The 24,070-nt window shown below is 37.3% G+C and overlaps 1 protein-coding gene across 2 annotated transcripts in view; it reads left to right on the top strand.

Annotated features, from left to right (window-relative positions):
* The window catches only part of MET (MET proto-oncogene, receptor tyrosine kinase), a 113,622-nt gene that overhangs the window by 65,562 nt on the left and 23,990 nt on the right, over window positions 1-24,070 (top strand). For both annotated transcript variants that reach the window (XM_032870879.1, XM_032870871.1), the window contains exons 4-12: window positions 3,004-3,138; window positions 3,898-4,071; window positions 8,836-8,996; window positions 10,755-10,857; window positions 10,964-11,100; window positions 12,034-12,195; window positions 12,969-13,068; window positions 17,097-17,315; window positions 23,565-23,711. In XM_032870879.1, the coding sequence (XP_032726770.1) occupies window positions 3,004-3,138; window positions 3,898-4,071; window positions 8,836-8,996; window positions 10,755-10,857; window positions 10,964-11,100; window positions 12,034-12,195; window positions 12,969-13,068; window positions 17,097-17,315; window positions 23,565-23,711 (1,338 nt within the window). The remainder of the gene's footprint in view (window positions 1-3,003; window positions 3,139-3,897; window positions 4,072-8,835; window positions 8,997-10,754; window positions 10,858-10,963; window positions 11,101-12,033; window positions 12,196-12,968; window positions 13,069-17,096; window positions 17,316-23,564; window positions 23,712-24,070) is intronic.

Genomic DNA, 24,070 nt, shown 5'->3' with positions numbered 1-24,070 from the left:
ATAGAAAAGCATTCTTGGCATTTTATAGCAGTAGGTGTCCCTGCAGAGAAAGGGCTAATGATCAACACAAAGGTATCTCCATCTGAGATATGGCCTCTGCTTAAAACTCCAGGTATTTCACTTTTCCCTACAGCCTTCCTGTCTTCTCTGGTTCATCCCATTTTCTGCTTGAAGCCACACTCATCCTAGCTGGTGATCAAAAGTAGAACTCACTGGCTCTAGTAGTAACATTTCCTCTGTGCCATCAAAAACTATTTAGATGTGGAGTCTCTCTCCTTAGGCACACTTGCAGCCAAGATTACTGAAACAAGGAGTATTTGGCAAGGCAAATATATTGTGAAATTTGTTTTAATGCTTTGACTCACGAATGACTCTTGAGAGCTCGGAGTTGAAGCTTTTTATTGGTATTTACTCTGGTGCTCTAAGAGTGTAGCAGTTTGAGTGTTTTTAAGAGGTCAAGCAAATCGGATTCTGGCATTAGATAAAGCTCCTTGTAAACCTGACTCTTATACTTTCTAGCTGCAATTTTCTGTTATATTTTCTTTATGGAAAAACTAATAGTACCTACGTTGTAGGATTATTGTGAGAAGTAAACAAATAAACATTTAAAGCTCTTAGCACAATGACTGGCTCAGTCACCCCATGAATGGTGCTCTCCAGACAAAAAGTCTCAACAGGGAATACGTTAAATCAATCTACCCAAGTTCCAGAGATTCTTTATGAAAAGAAAGACAAAGGTTAATCCTTTCTGGGCAATGAACATTTGAATGGGCTTCAGATATCTGATAAAGTCAAAGAAGATGACCTAGTAATTAGGAAGGGATTGCTTATTATAAATATGGGAAATGATATTAAAGAGAACAAAAAGGAGAAAAAGGAGAGTGCTAGGAGTTGATTGTTATGTAGCAGGTCTGAATAAAATGGAAGCTACAAGAGAGAGGCAAAATGCAAATGTTCATAGGAAGGTTCAGAGGGATGAATAATCTTCAGTAAGTGAAAACTACAGAATAAGGCATAGAACAGAGTCCAGTTATTAAGAGAGGCTGGGTTTGATTTTGGTTTTGATTCGTGTGTGAGAGGAACAGATTTTTTTTTTCACCTTTGTAGTTGGAAGTGATTGGCAACAATCAGGGAAATAGGGAAAAAAAAAATGGGGGTGGGCAGATAGGAAAAACAAGTGGTGAGCACCAGAAGTGAGTCAAAACTAAAAAACTGAGTAACTGAAATCTGGATAATTTGGGATAGAGGTATTAAAAGTCTGATATCTTGATACTCTACTTGTAACCTGCACCCAGCGAGGAGGTAGGACTGGTAATTGAACTTCTTTTTGCTTTGGCTACAAAAGTCAGAGATAACTATTTGGCCCTACATTTAGGAATAACAACAGTTTCCATCCTTTCTCATCCTGACCAAATGACCTTTGATGCATCATTTAACTTCTGTGCAAATATAAGCCACCCTGCTTAATGGAGATGTTTTGAAAGTGCTGAGTGTTTGGGATAGAACAAGTGTTAGAACAAAATGTCATGATGTTTAGCTTTTATGGATGTATGTTCATTTCTCTATCAACAACCCACTGTCTGGGAGCAAATTAGATACTTTGGGAATCTTCCCAAATTGTTTCAAGCATCTAGACTCTTTGTGCTGAAGTAAAAATTTGCAACTAGTTCCCCAAAACATTTATATGTTGTGTGTAAGTTTGTTAGAGTATTAACCATTTAATTACACCCGTAATTGTGATTCCTATTTTACAAATGAAAAGGCTAAGGTGGAGGGAATGGTTATTTAATCATCATCTCACAGATTCCCATGTTTGTCCCATGATTTCATACCCATGGCAAATAAGTATACTTTCAATGAAACATAAAAGAGTATTTGGAATGTTGCACAAAGGCAGTTTCAAGCCCAAGGCTTTACTCAGCCTCCTGCACCTCATATAGATATAAACCTATTGCCTATTTAAGAATAAAATGCTTTCCGAGCCCTCCTAAACTCTCCTAAGGTCTTAGTGTTCATCTCTGATAGTCATTCTGACTTTTTAAAAAATTTTAAAAAGATTTATTTATTTGAGAGAGAGGGAGTGGGGGTGTCGGGGGGACAGGCAGAGGGATAGGGAGAAGCAGACTCCATGAAGAGCAGGGCTTGATCCCTGGACCCTGAGATCATGACCTGAGCCAAAGACAGACACTTAACCAACTGAGCCACCCAGGCACCCCAGTCATTCTGATTTTATCCCTGGACTTCATTATTACTGGGTTCTAGCAGTTAGAGAAGATGTAAATTATATAGCTGAGAAACATCCCAAATTAGAAATACCTGAAAGCAAGAATGACACAAGTCATCAAATCTTCTTTCCAAAGCATTGTTAAAACCATCAGACCTTATTATAAAACCAAGTCAAGAAGCAGAACTTCATAATCCAAGAAATAACATCTGATTAGACATGGTTTATAAAAACAACAGCACATTATTTTAAAGTACCTGAAGGCCTATTTTGACCTCAGAAGATCCATAAATATGGCTTAAGAGTAGCAAAGCTGGAACTAAATCCAGATCCTCCAGACTCCCCATCCACTCTCTGTTCCATTACGTCAAGGAAAGCTGCCCATTGGGGCAGGGAGGGAGAATAAATTTTTAAAAAGTTATCTGAAATCCTTGTAACATAAGTGAAGTCTTCTGTTCTGGGGAGAGCTTTGGCTCCTCCAGTTCCCAATGAAATTGTGAGGATTTGTCTGTATGTACTGGCTGATTGACTGAAAGATCTCCTTCCTTATACACAATTAAAAGATCATATACAAAAGTCTGCCTTGGGGGTTCAGATGAACTGTCTTCAAGACAGGAGATTAGGAGATGTCGTATTGATTTACAATGAGATCAACTACTGGGCCTTTAGTTCAAATACCCATGAGCTCTCCTAATCTGTTATTAGCATTATCATCCACGTTTTCCACTATGTTTAAACTGAGCTTGTTGGACTGAAGTCATTTATGTTTTGTCTCTCAGGTTGTGGTTTCTCGATCAGGATCATCAACCCCTCATGTGAATTTTCGCCTAGATTCCCACCCTGTGTCTCCTGAAGCCATTGTGGAGCACCCATTAAACCAAAATGGCTACACACTGGTTGTCACTGGGAAGAAGGTAAGCCCTATTTCCACAGGAAGGTTTTTCCTGAGTGGATATTTACAGTGTGCTTTATATGGTCCTTTTTCACTTCTCTCTTGGTCTTGGATTCACCTCTTCTCCCTCTGATTATGTCTTGAGTATTCCAGAGATGTTCTGAAACCAAGTTAAATTTTTATTCAGAAAGATTGGACCAAAGGGAGGTGCTCTTCAAATGCGTATTTCTCCTTTTGTCCTGTATTTCTCAATGAGAAAAACACACAGAATGAGAATTATGGTCCTAAGGGCAGAACTCTAGTGCAAGTAGATAAGTCCTGAAATGTACATTGGAATCTGACACCAACCGGTAATCCCTCTTCCCTGAGAGAAGGAGGTGCATCTTGATGCCGAATGATATGTAAACTTACTTAGAATTTCCCAGGGGTTCAGGTGTGTTTTCCAGCCGCTTAAATTATACTCTCTTGTTATTTTAAAATTGTCTCAGACAGAGCAAAATGTCCCTACTAAATAAAACCTCTAACAAAGCATGACAGTCCTTGTGTTCCCTGGACAGTAATGGTGGTGATTATCACATATGCACCAACAACAGAGGAAAAAAAGGAATTTGGGTTTTTGTTTAAAGCACTTAATCATTATTACAAGATTTTCACACATAGGTACTATCCCTAGTAGACTCCATACAATTATATTTACATGTATCTTTGGTGTATTTAGTTTTCATTGAATAAACAAACAAAAAAACCCTCTGGAAGCTCTTTCCATCACTTTTCTTCACAGATCACCAAGATCCCACTGAATGGCTTAGGCTGTGATCACTTCCAGTCCTGCAGTCAGTGTCTCTCCGCGCCTCCCTTTGTGCAGTGTGGCTGGTGCCATGATAAATGTGTGCAGTTGGAGGAATGCCCCACTGGAACATGGACTCAGGAGATCTGTCTGCCTACAATCTATGAGGTAGGAATCTGTCAGCCGTCATGTATGTTTTTTGGTAAACATAAATCCCATTAACAAAAAAATTCTAAATTCAGTTTATTCATTTAGCTGTGAGACATCAGCAAAAGCACCATCCTTCTCCAAGGTTTTCCTTCTGGGAAATATACATACCTGAGTCCTGTACCTGAAATACGTGCTTTATACTCACTAAGTAGTTCTCTCCTTGAGCCAGTTGCTCTCCCTTAGTGCTTTGTGAATAAAAAAGTGGTGGATGTTGAGCAACTTTGCTTCCCATTTCCTCACCCTGGGACATTTTCCCTCCTGACCAAATCTGACTCAGTGTTTGCTCACCACCCACTTAATCTACCAGGTGCCCAAACATGACCCTCAACCACACACAGAGATCTGCTTATGGCACAACCCAGACTCTTAAGCTGAACCATGCAAGCTAGAGATGCCATGCTGTGGCAGCAAGGGCAGAAGATTTCTTCCTGTCTGATGTATGGATGGTGACCTTGTCTCATCACACATAAGGCTAGAGGTTACTTCACAGGCCAGTGTAGAAGGCAGGTGGACAGTGAACACCCATGGGTGGCTATGTGCCTTCTCTCAGAGTTCCTGGAAGAACAGTATAGATGCAACTGATGACTAATGCTAACATCTATACTCTGTGAGCCACTTCATTCTTTAATTCATTCCAAAAATATTTATTAACTGCATACCATATAGCTGCACTCTTCTAGACATTAAGGAAGTGTGGTCTGAACAAGAAAAAAGTACCTCCTCCTATTGGAGACCTCAGCTTCTAGCAGTGAACTCAGTCATGGCATTGTGGCCGTGCTTTCCAACTCTCTGCTGCCTTACTCGTTTAAGCAGATAGCTGGTACTATGAAAATCTCCCATGGCAATTTTTTTAAATGTCTCGATCCAAATGCATTTTTGCTTGAAAATAATTCCCTGTGAGGACCCAGTATGTACCTTCCCTGCTCACGTATAGTAATGATTCTTGTGAAAGACTCAAATTAAAGGTCTCAGTCGCCTGGTTCAAGCCCAAGTAAACAAAGTGTGCAAGTCAGAACAAGAACCGCCCCCCAAGCGCATGGCTGTTTTCATTTAGTTACGGTTTGGGGCAAGATTTGTGCAGGGTGACTGGGTTTTAAACAAATCATTTTCTGTTAGGTGAAACACAGTGGTTAAGATTTAGCTTGATCGGAAGATAGTAAGAAAACAAACTTAAATCTATACTGTGGTAGTATGCACACTTTTTTTGGTTTAGTATATTTTTAAAACCATGTGCAATTTCATACTTTTTTAAACACAGCCTTGGCAATTTGAGACACTAGAAATCTGAACTCAGAAATTCCGTGAAAGAGATATGGGGAGAGTACATGTGTGTATGTGTGTGTGTGTGTGGGGGGGTGTTATACATTCAATTGAATCACAACAATTTTATTTCAAAAATAGCTAAACTTGTGTTTTAAATACAGGGAAGGTTTAGAGCCTGCACAAATGGAACAATTTAATTTGACCAATATACTTCCTTCTATTATTTATGGAAGCCATATTAAAATGGTTTTTGAAAGACAACCAAATATTTTAGGATTTTCTGGAACCAGAGAATCTCTCACAGTATTAAATCTCCCTCTGTTCTCACCTTTCCTAACTTTCTGTAGTTGGTGATTTTAAAAGGTTGCATTGCATTGTGCACTAGTCAGTGAGGCTTGGGCTGTACAGCTAGGAGGAAAGTAGTGCAGCTGAGTCCATAAATCCCTTTCGGTTCATAGTTGTTAGGAAGATTTCATGCTGCACTAGACCGTAACATTTAGCATTCTTACTGCAAAAAAATAAGATTATTCATCTATTTCTTATCTGTCTTAAACACTATAGGCACAAAACCCAACTAGTGTATAGTTTCACTTTCCAGTAAATGTGAATTAACCTACTTTGCAAGGTACATGATGTTCAGTGGCTGAAATTCTTTGCAATTCCACATAAGAGAGATTTCAGGATTGCAAGCCCATTATTTTGTTTCAAACATGTTATCTGATCTCATACTTAAAGAGCAATGAGAAATGCTTCAGAAAAGGAAGAGCACTTTCCAATGCGTTCTGAATTTATTAAGATAAAATTGTCATATCTTGTAGGATTGAATTCAGTCCCAGTGAGACAATAAAATGATTTATTAATTGATTGGAAGACTCAGATAAGAAGCAACAGTGGTATTTTATGGGGCGGAGTGGGGTTAGGGTGTTATTCAGCCAACCACCAATATATTTATAACTTTTTTAACTACTTAAGAGGCCAATTCTAATTTTCCAGGGAGGGTTTATTGTTGTTTTAGCATTCTCATGTATTATCTTGGTGGGTTTTGAAAATGTGATCGTTTAAATCATTTTCACCTGTGAAAGGGTGCTAGTTGCTTTGGTAGCTGTTTCTCCCCTATCCAGACAGGTGGGAGACCTGGCTTCTGTGGCTTTATACCGGACACTCATTTCCTTCCCACAAAGTTTCCCTCCCCTCAGGATAACTCAGAGTTTGCCAGCTCATTGTTGGTTTATCCGAGGGTGTGTTGTCCAAAACCGCTTCCTTCCTTTTCCCCTGGAAGAGTGAACATTACCCCATAAGCTAAGGGGGAAATGTTCCAATGCCCTCCTCTAATATCTCAGCCCAGGGAGGAAAGCTAAGTTGAGCTGAACTTTTGAATCCTGACCAACCGACTAGCAAAGGTTTTATAATCTCTATTTCTGCTGCCTGCACACCAATGGAACAACTCTCGGTGTCTTTTCTCAAATCATCACCCAATCCATTTGCCTTGTGTAGAAAGTGATGATGTCTGTAGAGTGACAGACTTCAATTTTTACATAGAAAGGGGGGATCTAAGCGTCAGAAGCAGGCCAACATCAGCCTTAGGCAACTGTTTTCTATGGGGGAATCTCCTGTGTGGCTGCCTCAGGCTGAAGAGAGTCAGGAGGGTTAGATGCCTCTCTCTCTCCTGGACTTCTAACATAGTAATAAACAGGCATTTATTTCCTCGACCAGTTCTCCTTTGCCTAGACATGGACAAGGTAAGTTTTCATGGACAGCACAAGTGTGTAATGGATTTTATGCATAAAATAGCTATCATAAAAGCATTAAACCAAGACTTTAAAGGGATTTTGTAGCAAGGGTAAATTAAAACTTCGATTTGCATTTGTTTACTTGGGATGAGTGAAAACGTTTGCAAATTTGAATTTTGCTAAAAGCCCTTTTAAATTGTAAAAGAATCACTTTTGGACTTTTACTAACTGGCCTTTAGCAAACACCTTTATTGGTTTTTGAGTTGCCTCTATGGTGATGCTTTGTTTTCCCACCATTGTACTTTACAGCACAATTTACAATATGCCCCCCCCCAAAGAGCATTTCCTTTCTCAATTGTGACAAAGCTGCTGAAGAGAAGCTTATTTTTAACTTGGAAATTTGTTTTGTTTTAATAGTTTTAGCCTAAGGAGAGTTGTCTTATAGACTTCATAAGAACCTACTGCTATCTTATGTCACAGTTGCCAAAATTTTATTAATGAGCTCACATTTTACTTTCAACACACCAAAAGTAAGCCTGCAATAGAAAAATGAACCTGTTTATTTAACATTGAACATGGGGGATAAAAAAATCAGCCCTAGAAATGAGATGTAAAATAATGCCAAGAGAGATAATTAGAAACATTGCTACAATACAGATCATATTTGGGGCTCTTTCTCGTTTTTTTTATTATCTATTTCTAATAGAAATTACATATTATATGTATTTATTTAAAATTATGTAATTTTTTAAAAGCTGGGTGTGTCAGCTAACCAGCTGGTATATATCAAACAGTGACCACATTTAAAGAAAGAAAGGAAATCCCAGATCGGTAATAAATATGAATTAACAAGTACAAAGAAATAGATTCATTTATTCATTTGTTAGTGCTTGGCATGTAGTAGATGATTTATAATGAATGAGGGAATGGTAGATATATATTGAATACCATCTATGTGTCCGGTATTATGATAGCTGCTGAAGCAACTGTGAAAATACTGGATACCAAGAGGTATTTTTACTTCTCTCGTTGGGGAATACCGTAGCACAAGATTGTAGCAAACATCCAGCTCATGCACAGAAAGAGACATATATTGGTGCTTAACTTTTAGGGCCCTTGAAAGATTTTTGATCAGAGTTTGAACTGGAGGCCCATGAAAGAGTTATAATGAGAGTTACAAGAATGTACAAGTCTGGGCTCAAACTGTCTACTCCACCCTAGAAGATTACCAGCTGAATTCACTTCAGAGTGGCCCAAGAAGGCCCTTCATTTCCACCCTGGTTGAATCTGCTCTCTGTCCCATCTGTGAATCTCCTGAAAACAACTTATTTCATCAGCACATCTTAGATACTTTTAATATTTGTTCCAGCATCTGTGAAATTTGTGACCCTTTTTCCTGCAGTGAAAATTCCACTTTTTAAGACAGTTGCATAGGGTTGTCTGGGTGGCTCAGTTGGTTAAGCATCTGCCTTCGGCTCAGGTCATGATCCCAGAGTCCCACATCTGGCTCCTTGCTCGGCGGGAAGCCTGCTTCTCCTTCTGCCTGTTCTGCCTGCTGCTCTCTGTGCTTCTGCTCTGACAAATAAATAAAATCTTAAAAAAAAAAAAAAAAAAAAAAGACAGTGGCAGAATAGAAAAATTTCAGTGAGAATACATGTTGTGTTTGTTTTGCACACAAACAAAAAATAATGTCTTGAGTTTTTTTTAAAGTTCTCGGTTGTCCTTGTAGGTTTTCCCAACTAGCGCACCCTTGGAAGGAGGGACAATGCTGACCATATGTGGCTGGGACTTCGGATTCAGGAGGAATAATAAATTTGATTTAAAGAAAACCAAAGTTCTCCTTGGAAATGAGAGCTGCACCTTGACCTTAAGTGAGAGCACAACAAATATGTAAGGATCTAAAAATGTTTTTCTGGGGTGTGGTTGGAAAAAACAGGTTGTATCTTAGAATGAATGCTTGTAAAGACTGTCCCACAAGTCCACATCTTGAATCAGAAAGAGTCTTGGCCCTCTAACTTCGCTTGCTGAACTGTTTTTGTTCTTAACCCTGTTTACTTACCGGGATTAAAAAAGGAGAAAGGTGACATTAGCTAGGTAAAGAGAAGAAGAGTGCAGCATCGGGGAATTTTTCAACCATTTTTGTAACATTTCTTTAGAAATTGTTTGGGTAGATTTGAAAGAACAGTACTGGGCGAAGCTGCTCCATCTTTAAAGTCTTCAAATATAGAATCTACAATGGCTTTTTCTATAAAAATCAGTAAAAGAGCTCAATAAAGACCCTCTCTTCTAAATTTACTTTCTAAACCTCAGAAATGTAGTAAAGCAGCTCAGTCACATTTTTGAGACTTCTTTCTTTCTTTTTTTGATGCACCTAAATTTACATTCAGCTGATATTTATTGGTATTGTAATGTAAGGAGAGTATTTCATTTAGCCATTCATCCCAGAAGATAGCAATACCATACGGATTTTACAAAGGTATTGTCTGAAGTTCAGAAAGGTGGAATGCAGGGCGCCTGGGTGGTTCAGCCTGTTGAGCATCTATCTACCTTTCGCTCAGGTCACGATCCCACGAGTTCTGGGAATGAGCCCCACATCAGGGACCTTGCTCAGGAGGGAGCCTACTTCTCCCTCTGCTTGCCACTCCCCCTGCTTGTGCTCTCTCACTCTGACAAATAAATCAATAAATCTTTAAAAAGAAAAAAAAAGAGGTAGAGTGTAGTTTAGTAGAGGCAATCCAGAGAGCGAGAATTTAACAGGCCTTCAGACTCAGCTCTCCTGATTCAAGAGGTGTGCTTGTTTCACCATTTTCTCCATTCGCCTTCTATCAAATGTAAATCCCATACTGAACGGAGGATCTGGAAATTTTTAGTTATCAGGTAGTAGTAATAACAGCCAAACATTTCAAGCTTTATGGTTGAACCTCTTCTATCAAGTGTTTATTTTATGCCTTGTAGAATTCCTTCCAGGATCACACAGAGGTCTAAATGTACTCATTTACCGAGACCAAAACATCAATTAATGTTGTCCTTGTTTAGGCTAACGGGCAAACAAATTCTTTCTAGAAATCTTCCTTGTGAGTCGTTATTCCTAATTTTATATGTTAGAACCTGTAAAAGTAAGACATAATTCATTCTCTTCTTTAAAAATTTGCTTAATAAAACAAATCACATTTATACACTCTCAGGACTGTAAGATTATTAATTCAAAAATAATTCTGTGGAAAGTCTGTCACAACTTCACTATTTTTCTGTGTAACCACAGAAATGTACCTGTTGACATACTTTAATGAAGAGATTTGGTTTATTTATATTAGCCCATTGTTTCATATGGTGTTGAAATATTTCTTTATCTTAAGTATGCCAAACATTAACCTATAATTTTAGAGGTTTCAACTTAGATTATTATGAATTTTTCTACTGGCAAAGTCTATATTGATGAGGTTTAACAGTTCCTGTGTTGTCTATGTGAAGTGCAGTAGTCCAGAAATGGAAATATATGATATTCAGCCCTAATGCTTACCACAAAACTCTGTTTACTATTCGGATTAGCCAGCTCACAATTTATAGTTAATGTTCCTTCACATAAAACAGCCAAACCAGAAAATGCCTTTGGATTTGCAACATATTAAACTTTGGGGTTTTTTTCAGGCTGAAATGCACAGTTGGTCCTGCAGTAAATGAGCATTTCAATATATCCATAATTATTGCAAATGGTCGAGGGACAGCACAATACAGTAAATTTTCCTATGTGGTAAGTCGAAGCACTAATTTTTGAGAACATAGGATATTTGTTACTTAATCTATTTAGAGTCATAAAATTAACAAGTTACTTTGTTTTGTTTTTATTTCCTTTGCAGGATCCTATAATAACAAGTATTTCTCCAAGTTACGGTCCTAAGACTGGTGGCACCTTGCTAACTTTAAATGGAAAGTACCTGAACAGTGGGAATTCTAGACACATTTCAATTGGTGGAAAAACATGTACTTTAAAAAGGTGTTGTAAATTATTTTTTGTTGCATCAATCAAATAGGATTAGTATCTATACCTAACAAATCAAGAAAAGATTGTTCTTTTTGTGTGTGTGTGGAGGAAAATCAAGATGTATATTATTTACTCCCCTACTGACAAAACTTCCTCCTTCCCATATCCATCTACCTTTTTGCTGATCTTTCTACCCTTCCCTTGTGTTGATTAATTCCACTTTTTAAGTTCATCTTCGCATCTACCTTCTCTAGTTTTATGTCTTAGTATCCTGGCTATGCTATGAGCTATGAGACTCTGATAATTGACAATAAATTAAATATTTCCATCAAGATTTACAATTTGGCTAAATCACTTCGGGGACGTGAGAAACATAAAGGAGATTGGGTCTAGAGGGAAGTTAGGTTTCTGATTCTTAGAGATGAAAGAACTCAGTTTAATCAAATATCAAAAAGATACTTTAAAAATTGCTTAAAATCCCAAATGTTTTGAAATCATAGATGGCTTGTCTACAATAAGGCTCAGTTTGGGATCCAGTCAAATGTAAATAGGCTACATTAGAAAGAGCTTTTTGGGGGGCCCTTGTTTGGCTCAGTGGGTTAAGCCTCTGCCTTCGGCTCAGGTCATAATTCCGCTTAGGTCATGATTCCACTCAGGTCATGATCTCAGGGTGCTGGGATCCAGCCCCATATCGCATCAGGCTCTCTGCTCAAAGGGAGCCTGCTTCCCCCTCTCTCTGTGCCTGCTGCTCTGCCTACTTATGATCTCTCTCTCTGTCAAATAAATAAATAAAATCTTTAAAGAAAAAAAAAAGAACTTTTTTCTAAACACATCTGGAATTTCTCATTTAGGAGCCAATGAGTAATACACTTTTGATTTATGCATATAATTCTAAAATATGTGCATCTAATAGCTAAGGTCAATTTTCTTAATTTTTTTGTTCAGTGTGTCAGATAGTATTCTCGAATGTTATACCCCAGCTCAAACCACTCCAACTGAGTTTCCTATTAAATTGAAAATTGACTTAGCCAACCGAGAGATGAACAGCTTCAGTTACCAAGAAGACCCCATTGTCTATGCAATTCATCCAACCAAATCTTTTATTAGGTAAGTAAAAGCTTCTGATGACTATAAGAAAATAATGAACATAAGAATGATTTGTCTGTCAAATAGTCAAGAGGAATTGCAGTTTTATCTCTAACTTTGATGCTGTTGCATTTCTTTTAAAGGCCACCTTTCTAATTCAGGAGTGAAAACTACATTCAGGTTCTGAGTCCAATTTGACTTTATCATTGCTAGGTTCATGCCAAGAAACATTTTATCCTACTCTATTACATGTTAAATGGATTTCAGTGCAACAGTTTAATGTGACACCTTAGTATTTATACACTTAAATTATGTACATATCAAGTCTGTACTAACTTTAGTGCCCAAAAGAGGAGTTACCTTTTTTCCCTCCATTCTTCAGTGTATTTTTGCTCTGCCTACTTTGGACGCAACTTTCCCCTATACCAGACTCCCTTTGAATAAGTATTTCTTTGGGCCCAGTTCAGTCTGCCTTGTTTCCACAATTCTGTCTAACAATAATTAAGTTCATTTCATTTGGATTTATTTTTAAAAGAGAAAAAATATTTCTTTTGTATATTTTGTGAGTAAAAGAAAAACACATTTCTTCAACTTATAAAATAGAAATTTTAAAATATATTTTCAAGTTCAATAACTTTGTTTCCAAAAAAATAGTTACCACAGAACTTCCATGTGACTTCGGTTGTGACTGTAAATTTCAGTCACTACATGGGATGTAATTTAACTTCTTTCTTAAAATACTTGGTAGAGAAAGGACCTCTCAATATTACTGTTTTTCTATTTTATTTTGCCAGTGGTGGGAGCACAATAACAGCTATTGGAAAAAACTTGCATTCAGTTAGTGTCCTGAGGATGGGAATAAATGTACATGAAGCAAGAAGGAACTTTACAGTGGTAAGTGCTTTGAAAGATGGTTGTGCTTAAAACTCTGCATCCCTGCTTTTACCACTAGCTTTCTGGGTACATAGGACATTTGGGTTTTGCTTTTAATTTTGCTAGTTACCTTCCTTGCAACACAGATCCAATAGTTTATTTTATAAAACAACTAAAATTATCTTGCCTCAGGCAAACATCATAAAATGCACTCAAACACACGCACTCACACAATGCTAGACACAAATGATGATTACCAACTTGAGGCAGTGTTTTTAAAGATAGTTGATACAGATAGAAACTATGTCATTCCTTGTCTTAGTTCAGGATGCTATAACAGAAATACCATAGACTGGGTGGCTTAAACAACAAACATTTATTTCTCGCATTTCTGGAAGTTGGGAGGTGTAAGATCAAGGTACCAGCAGATCCAGGTGTCTGGTGAGGGCATGGTTTCTGATTTGCAGAAGACTACCTTCGGATTACATCCTCACATGGCAGAAAGAGAAAGAGAAGCAAGCTCTCTTGGGTCTCTTCTATTTTTTTTTGTTAATAATTGAGAGAGAGAGGAGAGAAAACAAGAGAGCACGCCTACACATAAACGGGGGGCGGGGGGAGGGCAGAGGGGGAAAGCAATCCCTGCTAAGTGGGGAGCCCAAGAGAGTCTCAATCCTAGGACCCTGAGATCATGACCTGAGCCAAAGTCAAATCCTTAACTCACTGAGCCACCCAGGTGCCCCTTGAATCTCTTCTTATAAAGGGACTAACTCCATAAGCACTCAATTCTTATAACATAATTACCTTCCTGAGGCCCCATCTCCAAATACCATCATGCTGAGGATTAGGGTTACCACATGTGACTTTGGGAGGGGCACAAAAATTCAGTCCATAGAACTCCTCTCTCCCTTTTTTTAATGTACCGAAGAACATTGCTCTTTTGCTCTGATCTTGCTGCAGCATCCTTGTTTTTCTAAGTGGCAGCACACATGAGCTCTTACATCCCAGTGTTATTATTGTTCTTCTTGTCCCTTTGTTAGCATGTTATCAAATAATGAGAAAGACCATTAGAAGACTGATGTCCTAGAGTGTATTTTGTTTGGTATTTCTCTACCTTCCCTTCTTTTATTTGCAAAGTCTATTAAGATTAAACAAATGCCTCCTTAAAAGTAATTGACCTATCTTGTGGTCTAACAATTTATATATATTACATTGAAATTAGTTTAGACTTTAGGAAGGTTGGAGTTATTTACAAGGATTTCATATTTTTGTTGATGTTTTTCTCTAATATAAAATACCATAATCTAGTTGGACTTGTGCACTTAACTAAAAATGAAAGTTCTAAGTGCCCCCTCTCAAGCAGGGTCTCAATTGGGCAGGTGATAGATTGAATTACAGCACTTTCTTTTAGATTCTCCATCCAATATTTCTTGAAGACTAAGGCCACAGTGTTCTTTAATTACAAAAACCAATTTGGGGCTAAAAATGTCAAGCCAAGTCACCAAACAATAAGGTCATCTCCAATGAGATTTTTCTTGACCTTCTCTATCAGCCACATTGCATCACCTCTAAAGAGTATTATTAGATTTTTATCATATTCCTGCGAGATTGTACTCCAGGGAGTTACCGGATGAAGTAGAGAGCTTTAAAACCAATCCCCACGCATGGCCACAAATAAAGTTAGAACACCACTGCTATTAGTTTAAAGAGTATCACTTCTCCACAACTAAACAGAACAATTTTTCATTAACCAAATAAGGATACCCTTTTTGGTGTTGGCGTGTGACTCTTTAGAAATCTGAGAAATTATTAATTTATCTAATCATGCTGAGCCTAGGTTATTAAAATCATAGCTAAATTTCCTTCTCCCTCATAACCATTATGATGACATGTAGACACCTTTTGGCTTTATTCATTCATTTGTAATCAAACATTTCTTTAAAAACCTCCTAGATGTTAAACATAAGAGTTCCATAACCCAAGGAAGATTCAAACAATGATAGAAGATAAAAATCTTACCTCTACATATCTGGAAATGTAAACTTCTCTTGTTTTTACCACAAATGTATTATCATAATAGAAGAATGTATTAGAATTAGGTGAGAATGAAAAATTCAATTTGACTATTGTTTGGAAAATTCCTTATAAAGAACTTTGTATTTCTTGGTGCTTATAGAATTTGAAGCTGACCATGACCATGAACCCATTTATTATTTAACAAATAAAAACTCTTGGGGCGCCTGGGTGGCTCAGTGGGTTAAAGCCTCTGCCTTCAGCTCAGGTCATGATCCCAGAGTCCTGGGATCGAGCCCCAGGTCAGGCTCTCTGCTCAGCAGGGAGCCTGCATCCCTTCTTCTCTCTCTGCCTGCCTCTGTGCCTACTTGTGATCTCTGTCTGTCAAATAAATAAATAAATAAATCTTTAAAAAAAGAAAAAACAAATAAAAACTCTTGGCCAGATCTGATTTAGATATACTGATCCAGTCATGATAACTTTTAAGTCCAACAAACTCTAATCTTTTAAAATAAAAAATACTAAAAAAATAAATAAATAAAATAAAATAAAAATACATCATCTTAACAAAATTAATATTAATTAATTCACAATACGGCACAGAAGCCAGCAGTTTATTGTATAGTTTTCAAATTTTTTATTGTTTAGAGAGAATTATTGTGTTGTCAGTAAAACTGTTCATTTTCATGTTTCAAGATGATAATAAATAGCTTTTGGCATTATAATATGAATTTGACATAAAACTAATACTTTATTTCCATTGTGTCTATATGTATCTGTTTTCTCTATCTGCTTACAACATGCATTTTAAAATGTAGAATAATTATTTTAAATTATTTTTAGAAGAAAATATCGAATACCCAGTTTTGCTTGTGCTTTTTATGTATATCCTGAGTCCTTTTTCTATTGTGGGCATAACTAATTGTTTTATCTCCAACTCTACTTGTCAAAGAAAAGGAAATCTAAGGATGTTGTTGCTTGTTTGTCTTTTCCTTGGGGGAAAAAATGCAACCATTTAACCTCAAATGTGCCACTTTGTGTTGCTGGTTTAGTCTAAGCACAATCGAGAGGAAGCCACATTTTCCAAACTTCCATAAATCAGAATTCCAAAGGGGAAGATTTGAAGTGAGAGATAAAAGCACATGAAGCAATAATAGCAGAGCCTTTGTAAAATAGCATAAGAAAAGATCTGCCGGTATAGAATATAGAGTGAGTAAGAAGTCATAGAGCAGGGGGTTAAGGCAGTGAATTTAAGCCAGTGGCCTAGGATTTATGTTCCCTACTCTGCCATGCAGAGTTGTGTGACCTGACATTAGCTCAAAAAGCTGTTTCTTCATTTGTAAAATGTGGGGAATCATAGTACCTATCTCTTAGGACTGTTGTGAGGATGAAATGAGACCAGCCTATAAAGTATTTTGCACAGAACGTGGCACTCAAAAATTGATAGCTTGAAACACATTAATAAGATGACCTGACTACATAGCTAATTATAATGTCATCAGTATGGTGCACAGTAGTTGGCAAAGCACTTAACATGTAGTATCACACGTTGTGAGTAACATTTTAATCTTAATTCTTAATTGAGAACACTGAGTCTCTTTCTAAGGGCTTTGTATTCTCACAACTTATTTTCGAGGTATGGTGTGAATCAAGGACTTCTAACCACACAAAGTCCAGCTCTCACTCTGCCATTTCTGTTTCATAAACAAAGAGACAGTCCCTCCAGGTGACTGACTGTCCTGTCATCTTAAGGAAAATAAAATTGATGGAGGAGGGAGAGCCATCTTCAATTAGATCAGAATAGCTTATTCCAGGCCAGTGAAGCCCTGTGTTCCTTTAAAGATTGTATTGTTAGGATAATTTTGCATCTCTCATGTTACCAGAAATGTGTTCTTCAACATTAGGAAATTAAATGCTGATTTTTTTTTTCAAAAATTACATATTTTTAATTGATTGTCTAAAACAGTGAAATGTGGAAATTGCTATTGATGTCGTCAAGCTATCTTCTGTCTACAGTGGATAATTGTGTCTTACTATAGGCATGTCAACATCGCTCTAATTCAGAGATAATCTGCTGTACAACTCCTTCACTGCAACAGCTGAGTCTGCAGCTCCCTCTGAAAACCAAAGCCTTTTTCATGTTAGATGGGATCCATTCCAAATACTTTGATCTCATTTATGTACATAATCCTGTGTTTAAGCCTTTTGAAAAGCCAGTGATGATCTCAATAGGCAATGAAAATGTACTGGAAATTAAGGTAAGAAATGCATAAAAATGCCCTCTTAAATCATCAACTTGAACTTAATTGACTTCATAGCTGTATGAATAGAATTGTTGTTCTGGGTCATTATCTTATACTACATCAGCGAATATCTAAACTCTGTAAAACAAATCTTTTTGGCATAAGACTAAAAGTTAAGTATAATCATGGACTACTTTTTAATGAAGCATTTAAAAATTCTTTCTTGTGTGTGTATTAAAAAGTAGCAAATGTGGGACACAATCTATTAAATAGGCTGCCTGTAATGCATTATTCTGCTGTTGTTATACATTTCCCTGGACACCTAAATGTGCTCAATATGAGATAAAAGGTAAGAACCTTGAAAGTAAATGCATGGGGCACCTGGGTGGCTCAGTGGGTTTAAGTCTCTGTCTTTGGCTCTGGTCCTGGTCTCTGGGTCCAGGGATAGATCCCTGCATTGGGCTCTCTGCTCAGCAGGGGGCCTACTCCCCTCCTCCCCCCGCCTGCCTCTCTGCCTACTTGTGATCTCTCTCTCAAATAAATAAATAAAATCTTTAAGAAAAAAAAAAAGAAAGAAAGAAAGAAAGAAAGTAAATGCATCAGTTGTAGTTCTGTACTTCCTTGTAGTACTTGGAATTTTGTATCTGGGTATGGTCATCTCTAAACTGATTTCTAAATGGAGCTGGATTTCCTCTACTGTAGGAATATAGTAGCCTCTAAATGTAATTTAATTGGAGAATAACAAATTATCTTTTCTAACCGAGCCTGTTGCAAACAGAGAACACTCAAATGCAGAGAGGTTAAGTGGTTTGACAAGTGATGGGACATAGCAAAACAAAGACTAGAATACAGCTGTCTTATGTCCCTTCAGTTATTTTTATTTCAAGTAGTAATAAAACAGCAAAATCATCAAGACTTCATCAGTAGCCCCAGTCACTAGAAAGAGCAAAACACTTACCCTTCACTATGTTGTTTTAGACATTCAGAACTTTCCCTGGAAACATATCCTGAATGCAAATATGAACAAATACAAAGTAATAGGATAGTCCTTGTTTAGATATACGTTCCTGTGGATCATCTCCATCTAAGTAATAACGCGTTTCTGCTAAAGTTTTTCTGCTTTTTCAATGAGATTTTATCTATAGCCAAATTCATGCACACGTTCATACTCATATAAGTTTACTCACCTCGAATTGTGTTTTGCACAATAATTAAGCAAGCCCAGCATGAAATTAAATGGAAGCCTGCTTCAGTGAACAGCATGTTTGTTTACCACAGCAAAGTTCTTTCATCTGCTTCTTTAATTAGTTTTAGAAAAGGAGAAAGAGCTTTTATCACTTTTTTTTTTCAATAAAACTAATCTACTGTGACCTTTTGCTTTCAACAATTACTGTGTTTGCCATTTGAAAGATTCTATTTGGTTTTTCTTGATGAAAACAAAGGTTTATTTGCAAATGTTTTTACGCCCAGATAAACTCTATTTTTCTCTTCCTCTATCTCTGATGGAAGGATTAGAAATAAATGGTCCTTTATCTACCCTTCCAAGCACAGTCTTATAGAAGTGAAAACTTCTTTTTCTGTAAATTAAATACCAATTATTCAATGTCCTACAAAATTGTTGGACCTAAAAAAACGTGATTTGACATCATCCTCAGCCTTTCAGTGCTCTTCCCAGCATGGCCCAAGGGAGTCTCTGGAAACAGACACAAAACGCTTTCTTTTTTTCTCTATGACTCTTTTCTCAAACAAGTGTATAATATCTATCATGTCACAGAATGACAGTTTGGGGAGAAAAGGGTGATTTAGGGGGATTATTTTGGTATCATCATTCAATCTCCCATAGTCCATTTTCTTTATACACGAGGAAATCTAAGGTGTAAGAAAAGTTGTGTGACAGCTATTTAACCCTTTATCAGTTTCTAAAGTTGATCACATTAAAACCTCTCCCTCAATTGGGACAGAAACAAAAGCAAACCATGAGAAAAGTCTTCTTCTAGACATGCAGTGCACTGTTTTTATCAAAAGAAAGAATGCCATTTTATTTCATGTTGTGCTTGTCCAATTACTGTTCAAAACATGAGTGTGAAGTAGGTTTGTATTCCATCAGTGAAAGCTATGGAGAGAATTATGTGTTTAGACAGAGAGTTGTTCCTTATTGTCAAGAAGAGTTCATGGTCCTCAAGCAGCCATGCCTACAGAAATTCCCTGGCTAAAAAGAGATTGTGATAGTCCCCAGCCCTAGTTGTGAGAATTGCCTCAGTCAGCAGTACACCATGACCAAGAGGGTCAGCCAAGTTTGGATCAATAAAAATGTAACAGAGACCAAGGATCAATTATCCCTCAGAATGAACCAGAAATCCCATCGATGTGGGAGGTAGTTTATGGCCATGATTTCAAGTTAGTCAGGACAAATTGTGGACAGTGGTCATCAAAAGTAGACACCTCCTTTGAAGTACACACCAGGACACAATGTTTATGTCAATAGCAGCTCACATTTTTTTGGAAGATTAGTCAACATAGTACTTTGATATATATTATTTCATTTCAGACTCATATGGACCCATGTGGTTTAGAGGTCCAGTAATGATTATCCCCATTTACAGATAAGTAAACATAGGCTTAGAAAGCTTGGGTGATTTGTCTTACAGAGCAAATAGCAGGACTAGGACTCACACATCTCTCGATTCCAAATTTCATCTTTACAGTAGATTCTCATATCAACTTTCATTTAATATATATACCAAAATACCTTTCATAACAGAGAAAATTTTCTATCGTATGGTATATAGATATCTATACAATTCTTTAGGTGAGATAGCTCTAAATTCCTTAAGCAGAATTGATTTTTAGATATTTGTAAAGAAACCCTACCTTTTTCCCTAATTATCTTATTATGTGACATTTGTGCGTGAGCATATTTTATGGAAGGTAGAGAAGTTCAGTATGTAATGCTGGAACAAAGACTACCTGACACTGACCTGGGGATTTATGTTATTTTGGAGCATATTGATGTATATGGTCGTAGCGATGCTTCAGAGGTACAGTCTGGAAAAATCAGCTAAATCAGGAAAACGGGTGGTGGGGGGGTGCAGGAAGATCAGCAGTTTTACAGTACCCCAGCTGGCAATGAAGAAACCATTTTAATTTTCGTTCATGCAGCTTTTCCCAAATGACCAGGAAATTTTTACAAATGCTTATTAACATCCTGTGGAACTCCGTTTTGAAAGCTTCTGTGAAGGTTCTTTTGCCTAGTCTCTAAACAGAGGGACTCCTATCCTCTGGAGGAAATGTAAATCTCCCCCTTCTGACCCTATCACCACCAACTCACTGACTTTCTGTTTGCCGACCTCCCTGGACTGTTGCCTCTCTGGGTCCTCTACCAACCTGCACCTCATTGCTTTAGCTGGCTTTCCCAGACTCAATCTTGTGGCCACCTGGATATCTGAAATCTTGTAAGATCCCTCCTGCTATTATGCTGTTTTCCAGTTCTACCTACTGCCACCATCTACTGTGTTCTGTAACCAGCACAGACATGGGTCCTCAGGCCTGAATCCTAGATAGAAACACTATGGCACACCTGGCCAGAGTTGGAGATGAAAGGAATAAGGGACATCCTAACATAACACATTAGGAGTAATTAGTTTTCACTTTAGAAAAGTATTTATTTTAACATTACAGTGAAAAGAAAAACCTCTTGTTCACCTTTATATTCTCAGTAACTAGAATAGTGTCTAACACAGAGTGGATGATAAGTAGATTTTGTAGCAAATGAAATTTGATTTGCCTCATGACCTAGTCCCTTCTTGAACCTTAGTTCTCAATGCATAAAGCTGGAATGACAATAATACCTACCTCAGGGGGGCTGTCTTTACAAGATAAAATGAGGTAATTATAATTCTAAATTGCTCTATTTGTGTTGGGGATTAAAGACCAGAAAGTTTTTCCTGCGCTGCTTTATTTAAAAGAGTATATTGCCATTTTAATGACTGGGGAACTGAGCCAATTTATATGTTCTATTTTAATAATAGTTAATATTAAAAAATAAAAAGTAAATTTAAAAAGTTCTAAACATATGCATTTTTCCCACAACTCCATAAAGATATGTTTATTTTAAATGACAAAAAGTACCCTCTATCTGGGGCACCTGGGTGGCTCAGTGGATTAAAGCCCCTGCCTTCAGCTCAGGTCATGATCTCAGGGTCCTGGGATTGAGCCCCACATCAGGCTCTCTGCTCAGCGGGGAGCCTGCCTCCCCCTCTCTCTCTGCCTGCCTCTCTGCCTACTTGTGATTTCTGTCAAATAAATAAATAAAATCTTAAAAAAAAAAAAAGTACCCTCTATCTATTTTTACTTTTTCCTGATTCAGACCCCTCTGCATATAGTAGTAGATGACCAGTATCCCTTTTGTGACATCTCGGGTGGTAAACTTTTAAACAATTACACATACAAAGCTGATAGTAATTACTTGTATCTCACGATGTATATGTTCCCTACTAGGCACAAATGAAAAGGGGTTCAGTGTTAGCTGAGTGGCCTGTTTTTGTTTTAGTGAAGCCTTTATGCACATCCAAGGAGACCTGTGCCTAAAAGGAGGAGTACTGGAAGGCAAATGCAGTATGTTCATCCCTTCCCCCAGCCCTGGTTATCATCTAAGCAAGCAAGACACATTTTAGTCATTCCCTCATAAATCAAGCCCTGCCACTCTTTAATCTCTTTTCTTTGTCATTCCCTGAATTCCCTCCAATATGTGAGTGAGTGCCTTACCCCTCCTCAGACCTAACCAACAAGTTGTCATTTGGAGCCCCAAAGTGACCTGTTAGATTTATGTGTTTTTATGTTGAATTGCCCTGTGTGGCTGACCTGGCTCAATGGCATACACATACTGCCTCTAGAAATATCTAAAAAACAGAAGGATAGGGTTCATCTCTATGCATTTTTTTCTTAGACTCCGGATTCATGTTAGAAAGAAGTATTTTCTTTTAACTTCTTTTCCCAAAATGACTTCTGACCTATCAATCTACTGAAATCCGTGTAAGACAATGTACATAAAAGCAGTATGCCAAGTACTAAAGATCACATTAAACACAGTAGCATTACTATTGTTATTACTGGCTACTCTTTGTCCATAAGAAAAATAGTAATATGTTTTGATATACTCTCCTTTTAACTTTTAATAAACAACTGTGAATACAGTTGTTAAGTCTTGATATGAGAAGTTGTGCCTACATTTTCACTTCTTTCCCAAGGCTAATCATTGGTTTCTTCAACAAAATATTGGTATTTTTAAAATTCCTAATAGTTACTTCATTAACTAAATATGTCTAGTTGCATTTTTTTTTAATCCTCATGTAACTAAATGTTCAAAATAATGTAATCATGCTCTCAAATCCTAATGAGGGTTATACGGCATCTCACAGGAATTTCTGTAAAAATGAATTTACTTATATGTAAGATTCAGCTGCTCAGGTAGGATAAAAAGAAACTGCCCAACTCAAACTCAAAAGGAATACATTAACATAGATAAATTAGTTCAGAATCTCTGGAAATGGGCCCCAGATATCACTATTTTGTAAAGCTCTTTCAATGCGATTCTAAAAGTAAAACCAAGGTTCAGTGTCACTGCATGAAGCAGTGTTAGTGGAACAACTGAATCTCTAAGTATTTCCTTTTTGCCAACCACTGATACCCCCTAAAGACATTAATAAGGTGGTTATGTTCAGTTAGTTTTTGATGTAGTGTTCAATGATTCATTCTTTACATAACTGAATATAATAATGAGACACCAGATACTGAGTTGTCAGTTGTAAAAATAAAATGTTTAAGATATTTCTTCTAGTTTAAAAAAAAATAAGCTGATTATGCGTAAGAGGTCATTGGATGGAAGGGTGTGGAACAAAAAATCTCTCCTTTGCTCTAAAATCTGATTTGATAGAAAAGCTGTAAGGGCACTTGGCTGACTCAGTCTGGGGAGCATACAACTCTTGATCTCAGGGTTGTAAGTTCGAGCCCCATGTTGACTGTAGAGATTACTTGTAAATCTAAAAAAATAATAAAAAGCTATATGCTGTGAATCCTAATTAGTGCCCCAAAATGGCATGGCCATGCTCTCTTGCAACTACCCAAATTCCCACAAAAATGAGTATCATAAAATCATATGCCTTGGCAAACAATGTGGCCTGTGTTTGCAGTATATTTATGTTCTTTCACAATTGTTAGCATTCCTGAAAAACTGGGAAGTGTTAACAACCTCTTTTTTCCTTTTAGGGAAATGATATTGACCCTGAAGCAGTTAAAGGTGAAGTGTTAAAAGTTGGAAATAAGAGCTGTGAGACTATATACTCAGATTCTGAAGCTGTTTTATGCAAGGTCCCCAATGACCTGCTGAAGTTGAACAACGAGCTAAATATAGAGGTGGGATTCCTGCATTTCTCTCATGATGTAAATAAAGATGCCAGTGTAATTATGTCACTTGCAGGCTTAAAATAAATCATTAAAGCTCATTTGTGTGTTGGCTTTGACTCATCAGCTTAGCCTCAATTCTTAGTTGTTATTTTAGAATTAGTGAGGTTTTGTTGCACTGTCTCCTTCCCAAGCTTCAGAGAGTAGATCTCAAAAGTCCTTCCTAACCACACTCCCTCTCCATCATCCCCCGCTTTTGCCAAAATTTATTGTAACTCTCAGGAGGGATAAGGGCACATCCCAGTGTACCCTCCCCCCACTTCTTAGGAGGCCAGAGCCAACATACTGCTGATCTCCACAGTGACCTCAAA

The sequence above is a fragment of the Lontra canadensis genome, unplaced genomic scaffold (genome assembly GCF_010015895.1).
Source record: "Lontra canadensis isolate GAN:19392208 unplaced genomic scaffold, GSC_riverotter_1.0 scaffold2, whole genome shotgun sequence".
Taxonomy (NCBI): Eukaryota; Metazoa; Chordata; class Mammalia; order Carnivora; family Mustelidae; genus Lontra; species Lontra canadensis.
The sequence above is the reverse complement of the archived record's forward strand: the minus strand, read 5'-3'. Positions and strand labels throughout refer to the sequence as shown.